This window comes from Bison bison, unplaced genomic scaffold (genome assembly GCF_000754665.1).
Source record: "Bison bison bison isolate TAMUID 2011002044 unplaced genomic scaffold, Bison_UMD1.0 scf7180017864334, whole genome shotgun sequence".
NCBI classification, from domain to species: domain Eukaryota; kingdom Metazoa; phylum Chordata; class Mammalia; order Artiodactyla; family Bovidae; genus Bison; species Bison bison.
The window spans coordinates 17,161-24,642 of NW_011494906.1; the positions used below are offsets into that span (position 1 = coordinate 17,161).

General features: G+C 43.1%; 1 protein-coding gene across 1 annotated transcript in view; it reads left to right on the forward strand.

Moving 5' to 3' along the window:
- LOC104998716 (HRAS-like suppressor 3) overlaps positions 1-7,482 on the forward strand; it is an 11,344-nt gene extending 3,862 nt beyond the window's left edge. The window contains exon 3 of the mRNA XM_010854049.1: positions 7,384-7,482. Coding sequence (XP_010852351.1) covers positions 7,384-7,482 — 99 coding nt within the window. The remainder of the gene's footprint in view (positions 1-7,383) is intronic.

A 7,482-nucleotide genomic window follows, 5' to 3' on the forward strand; every position in this document is an offset into this window, starting at 1 on the left:
GGTCACAAAGATTCGGACACGACTGAGCAACTAAGCACATAGGTATGTAATTCTAGGTTAGAAATTGTTTTACTTCAAGATTTTGAAGGCATTCTTCCATTGTCTTCTTGCTTCCAGCATTGCTATGTAGAAATCTAAAGTAATTCTGATTCCTGATCTTTTCTCGGTTTCCTGTTTTTCTCTCCTGCTCTAGAAGATGTAATGTCTTGTCTTTACCCAGTGTTCTAAAATCTCACACTAATGTGTCTTGGCATAGGTCTGCTTTTATCCTCAAAGCACCATTTCAATCTGAAAACATATATCCTTTGGTCCTAGTAAATTTTCACTCTTGCTTCCCCTCCTCTGTGTTTCCTCTAGTCCCTCTTTCTGGAAAGTTTATTATTCGAAAGTTATACTGACCAGATTTTCCTTCATTTTTACCTTTAGAAGCTGTTTTCTATAGCTACATCTTTTCTGCTGTTCCTTCTGAGAGATTTCTCCACCTTTATCTCTAAAATGTCTATTGAGTTTGTAATTTCCATCATATTTTTATTTTCTGAGAATTGCTTTTTTCTCTCTCAACATTCTGTTATTTTTAATAGCACTGTGTTCTTCTTTATTGTTGATGTTGTTTAGTCTCTAAGTCATATTTGATTCTTTTGCAGCTCCAAGGGCCATAGCCCACCAGTGCCTCTCTCCATGGGAGAAGAATCCTGGAGTGCCTTCTCCAGGGGATCGTCCCAACCTAGGGATCCTGAATTGCCAGGTGGATTCTTCAGCACTGAGCCACCAGGAAATCCCTCTTCTTTACTGTATACATTCTCTTCTCTAAAGACAGTTTTAAAAAATATGTTATCTTTTCTTTCTCCAGGTTGCTGTTTCCTTTTTGTTTTGCCCTCTGTCTTCTATTTCAGAGGTCCTGTTAGATGTCTTGGAGAAGGCAATCGCACCCCACTCCAGTACTCTTGCCTCGAAAATACCATGGTTGGAGCAGCCTGGTGGCTGCCGTCCATGGAGTCACAAAGCGTTGGACTCGACTGAGCGACTTCAGTTTCATTTTCACTTTCATGCCTTGGAGAAGGAAATGGCAACCTCCTCCAGTGTTCTTGCCAGGAGAATCCCAGGGACAGGGGAGCCTGGTGGGCTGCTGTCTATCGGGTTGCACAGAGTTGGACACTTCTGAAGTGACTTAGCAGTAGCAGCAGCAGCAGCTATATGTCTGGTACATCTGGATTGTGGGCTCATGATTAAGAATAGGGGGCTTGAGGAGTGAGCTCAGAGAGGGCAGTGTCTTGTTGACTTTGAGGTTCACTTCACAGTAGACTGGGAACCGTCATATTGGTACCTTTCATTGTTTTCACTTGGGCCAGTCCGATTCCCCAGAAAAGTTTTCCTGATTCTTATGTAAAGGGTGAGGTACTGGGAGCAGAAGGGACGGGAAGTCCAAGAGTCTCCATTTAGCATATTTATGGCCTCTCAATCCCTTTTTGGAGGTATGATACCCACACCCTCACATGTGCTTCTGTTTTCAGACCCCCAAATCTTCTGATTTTAATTGTGGTTAAGGAAGGGCCTCAGCTCTCTCTCTCTTTCACCCACTTCCAGAAGTACTTGGTGATGTCAACATGTGATCTTTTTTAGGGATTCTGTTGTACACAGTTTGGTTCAGTTCACTTCAGTCACTCAGTTGTTTCCGACTCTTGGCGACCCCATGAATCGCAGCACCTCAGGCCTCCCTGTCCATCACCAACTCCCGGGGTTTACTCAAACTCACGTCCATGATGATGCCATCCAGCCATCTCATCCTCGGTCGTCCCCTTTTCCTCCTGCCTGCAGTCCCTCCCAGCATCAGAGTCTTTTCCAATGAGTCAACTCTTCGCATGAGGCGGCCAAAGTACTGGAGTTTCTGCTTTAGCATCATTCCTTCCAAAGAACACCCAGGGCTTATCTCCTTCAGAATGGACTGGTTGGATCTCCTTGTAGTCCAAGGGGCTCTCAAGAGTCTTCTCCAACACCACAGTTCAAAAGCATCAATTCTTCAGCACTCAGCTTTTTCACAGTCCAACTCTCTCATCCATACATGACTACTGGAAAAACCATAGCCTTGATTAGACGGACCTTTGTTAGCAAAGTGATGTCTCTGCTTTTGAATATGCTATCTAGGTTGGTCACAACTTTCCTTCCAAGGAGCAAATGTCTTTTAATTTCATGGCTGCAATCACCATCTGCAGTGATTTTGGAGCCCCCAGAAATAAAATCTGACACTATTTCCACTGTTTCCCTATCTATTTCCCATGAAGTGATGTACACGGTTAGCCCCTGAGGTATAAACATTCAAGTTTTGAACTTTCAAAGATGCGAATTTGTGTCCCAGCAAAGTCAGGAATGAGTGACATTGAAGCGTACCCTCCATTTCCTATTGCTGATGATCCTTCAGTTCCACCATCTCCACCTCCTCTCCCTCCTCCAGTCAGTAACTCTTCTTGCTTGTTCATGTGACACCAGCCCTTGAATGCCAGCTGTTGTTTTTCTCTACTGTACTTTTCATCGTAATATACTGTAAGATTAAAAATATATCAGAGGGACATCCCTGGTAGTCCCAGTGGTAAAGAATTCACCTGCCAATGCAGTGGACACAGGTTTGATCCCTGGTCCAGGAGGATCCCATGTGAGGTGAGGTAAGTAAACCCGTGTGCCACAACTACTGAGCCAAAAACTACTGAGCCCAAGTTCTAGAGACTATGCTCCACAACAAAGAGGAGTCCCCACTTCCTGCAACTCCAGAAAGTCTGAACACAGCCATGAAGACCCACTGCAGCCAAAAATCAATGAATAAATCTTTTTTAAAAAAATGTATGAGAAAGCTATTAAAAGGATGGCTCAGATTGTGAAGAATCTGCGTTCAGTGCAGGACACTGGGGTTCAATGCCTGAGTTAGGAAGTCTCCCTTGAGAAGGGAGTGGCAACCTACTCCAGTATTCTTGCCTGGAGAATTCCATGGACAGAGAAGCCTGGCAGGCTGCAGTCATGAGGTTGCAAAGAATCAGACACAACTGAGCAGCTAATGCTTTCACTTTCAATAAGTATCTTTGAATATGATAATAAAGAATTTAAGTTGAAGTAAAAAAAATGTGTTCTTTTGCCAGGTTCCAGCCCCGGTGGATCCAGGGAATTTGAAGGGGAGACGGCTTTGGCAATCAGGATACGATAGAATTAAAGATATAAAGAGTGGGGGAACACAGGTATACCCGTGGCAGATTCGTTTTGATATTTGGCAAAACTAATACAATATTGTAAAGTTTAAAAATAAAATAAAATTAAAAAAAAAATAGAGTGGTTAAATAAGGATAGCTCAGCGAAGAAATTCATTGAAGAAAAGAGGCTGAATAACTTGTTTTACGTGGAAAGCCAATAAAACTCCAATTCAAGGAGTTTGCATCACCTACGTAGGCCACAGGCGTCCTCCTGTTCTCCTGAAGGAGAGGAGACACTAAGGCCTCCCTGTTCAGATCTTAGAAGCCCAGGCAAAATTACGCTTGATGAGCCTCCACGTTCTTCATGGGGATTCAGCCAGAAGGTGAGAGAAAGAATGACATGGGGAGACCAAGCTTCAGTGAACAAGACCCACAGTTTATTTTCCAAAGTAGTTTTTATACCTTAAGTTGTGCATAGAGGATAATGGGGGAAGGGGTAGAGTCATGCAAGGACAGCAGTCCTTGATCCCTATAGAAGCCAGGCTTTCAAACTTATCATATGCAAAAGTTTAGGTGATTTACATCATCTTCTGGCCAGGAGGCCTGTTAACATTTTATGACCCTTTCTTCAGAAAACTTATTTTTCTCTAAAGGTGATTATTCTAAAGTCAGGCGCCACCCACCAAAAGCATTAGATAAAGTTGCATTTCTATAGGGCAAAAGTGTGGAGGGCTATAACAAGAAAAGAATTAACTCAAGGGTCCAAGGTTAAAAACATTAAAGCTATTACTTACATTCCTGTTCACCAATTATATTAATCAATACACTCCCAGGGACACAGTAGATAAGGGATATGGAAACTTAGCAGCAAACATTGGCCCAACAAGTGAAAAACCCTTCACCAATACAATTTCTAATCAATCTTTTAACTGCTCAAAGGAATCTGTATTTAGACAGTTTAGAACATCTCATGTCTCTCATGGTTGGGAGGCCGTGAACAATCACATGTGGCTGGAAGAACCTGTTCAGGCAGGCTAGAGAACTTCCAAAGGATTTTGTGAGTTGAAACACTCTTGTCACGTCCAGGAACTTTATTAACTGGAGCTGTAAGTTAACTCTTTTTCAGAGACAGGTGGTGGGGGACAGCCCCCTGTAAAGTCAGAGGTGTAGGTGAGAGCACAAAGCAGTAAAGTAGGCAGACTCTCGCTTTGGGGGTAGATGCTCGAGAATTTCCAGGTGGACTCCTGAGGCTCGATCCCACCTTTGCGTATGCCGAGCCTCTTTCCTCATGACCTTTGCCACCGGCAGAGTTCCTCACAGATGCTGGCTCCCGGCACCTCCCCCTTTCTTATTTCTTAAAATAGCCAGATGCGGCTCAGTTGCGAGCTTCTGAATGTTCTGCTGAAGAATCCTGACAATACAAGGAAGAATGATTATGAGAAGCAAAATTAGAGCATCAACAGCAGCATAACTAAAGATATTAGACAGAATGTTTTTGCCTGAAATGAAGTTAGAGAAAGTGTGAGAAAAATCATTAGCTGCTCCAGCGGCGGTAAAATCCAGTCGAGAGTGTTCCAAGGTCTGTATTTGATTATGAAGTTTCCCTAAGTCCAGGCCAATGTCAGAGCTGTTCCAAACACCTGAAATATGATTTTTAATTTTCTCCCATTCATAATCTGTCTCATTTACCTTCAAAGATGTCACGCATATCCACCGATAATCAGCGTGGCATGACAGAGCCATTTTCACTTTTAAAGCCTGTAACTGAGTCCCAATATGCATTATTGCCTCCTCCAAGGCATCTACCCTCATCTCCAACTTTCTATCTATAGCTTCCTATGTTGCTAGATTTAGAGAAACATTTTTAGACATGGTATCAACATATTGGGCAGTATGCACTTGTTGAGTCAATGATATTGCTGCCACAGTAACAGAAGTAATTGCTGCTATTAAAGCTGATATTCCTAAAATAAGTAAACCCACAAACCATAGTGATCGCATTAAATCCTACAGTTGTTGTAATACAGCAAGTCCATAATTATCATACCAATAAGTGGTTACATCATAAGATAAGGTGGACATTGTAACACCACAAAGGAGCAAACATTATATTGAGGGTTTAAACAAGATGAGAGCATACATTGTTCACAAGTTACTATATTAGTTCCACCTCTTTTTTACTGACTGCTTTAGCCCTGATCACTATGTCTGCATTGCAAAACGTCTGTTGTGGGTGCACCGGGGAATAGCTGCAGGCCTCTGCCGGTGGGGGGTAGCAGTGTCCCCAGCAGCAGGAGGCAGAACTCGAGCCCCAGGCTGTGGGCCGCCATGCCTATGGCGGGCGGAGGGGCAGGGTTCGCGGACTCGGGCTAGCCGATGCCTGGGCTCAGGGCGTTCCCCTCTGGCTGGCGGGCCGCGCTGGTCTGGACAGCACTCCGCGGGCTCGCTTTCCTCTCTGGCCCTCACTCGCCACACAAACTTCTTTGTTCTATGTTGCCGGACAAGGAGGGTGCAGGGTACGGCTGGAGGCGCAGAGGCAAGAGCTGGCTGCCGGGTGGGGCGAACGAGTGCGCGCACAGCACATCTGGTCTCTAGGGGGCTGTGACATGACGAATTAGTGTGTCCGGAATTCAAATCGAAGAATCTGTGTCCTGAGGAAGAATACAAGCATACCCTCTCCCACAAGTTAGCAACATATCTGGCCGGGATATGAAATTCATACCTTAAACCAGCTGCATTTTAATGATGAATTTTGTGAGAATTTTTGGCCTTATCAATCTTTTTATGTAAGTTTAAAGTGATTAGTTTAGTCAATGTATCTGCCAAAGCATTTCTTTCATGTAAAGGGCCGGGCAAGCCGGAATGGGCTCCAATATGTCCCACAAAATATTTGTGTGTGTGTGTGTTTAATCTCTTTCTGTAAATCAGATAACAAGGATAAAATAGTAGTTTTATTTTCTGGAATATTAGCAGTCTCTATATGAGGAAACAACCCTACAATATATCTGGAGTCAGTCAAAAGATTGAAGGTGTGGTCTCTTAAATGTTGAAGAGCCTAAATAACTGCTCGTAACTCAGCCCTGACATTTTATTCCCTGGAATTAAGAGATGTTTTAAAGGCCTTGGAGCTGTAATTTCCTGCACCCAAAAGGCTAGATCACTAGATCCAAATGCTTTGTGGCCCCTAGCTTGAGAAGTCAAGTTTTTTCCTGTCTGATAATAAGGTAAAAGCAAAAACTGTGTTACTCTTTGACCTTTATTAATTTGTACAGTTTTGTTTTTGTTTTTTATGTATTTTTTTGTGTGAAAAGTACTATAAATCTTTTACAGTACAGTACTGTATAGTTGATTGTGTTACTTGGGTACCTAAGCTAACTTTGTTGAACCTACGAAGAAATTGGACTTAAGAACGTCCTCTCAGAACTGATCAGGTTAGTATGTAAGGGACTTACTGTATTTAGGATTAATATTCAGCTTTTTCCACAGCTGCCTTAGCCTTTAGTGTTCTCTGAGTCTTAGTGGAATTATGCCTAAAACTAATGTCTTACTTTATTTTTATTTGGAGTTCAGGAAGGAGTGAAATTTGATACATGTTCTGTTTTTACCCTGAAACTTACTCTTCTTTTGTTGTTTTTTTTCTACTACAAGCAATATAAGTAAGATATCTTAATAATTTAAAGTATAACATTACCACTCTTTTTCATAGTTGAGTCATTTATTGAAGAACGTGCAGAGAGCACTTGGCGCCTGGCAGGTCTGGGCGCTGGGGATACAGCAAAGATGAAGACAAGGGAGGGCTCTGCTAAGATTCAGGTCAGAGTTCACTAAGGTTCAATAGCAATTCCTCTTCAACTTTATACGTACCTCAAGAGCTCCCTGTTGATCAGCCAGGATTTCAACCATCTGACTTCATCTCCCTGTCCTTTCCACAGGCACCCTCTGGGGATCTGTCTGCTTTAAAAACCAGCAGGCTGAAGGGAAATTTCCCTCTTCAGGCCTGTGTATGTCATTGGCCAGCTGCCCCATTCACCAATTCCTTCCTCATGCTGCCCTCCTCTCTGCATTTCCCTGCCAATATTTGTTGACTCCTGAGTTTGTCAAGGAGGCTATGAGGCACATGAAGCTCCCTGAGCTGGACATCCTTGTTGAATGTACAGTGTGTACTCAGCTTACTGACACAGAGTCTGACTCACTCTCCTCTCTCTTGCAGGTCAGAGATGCTGTCACAGCAGCTACCATCTCGGGAGTGGGCCTGATAGCCCTATCCGCTGGAATCATGTTCTCAATAAACAAGAAGCAAAATCAATGA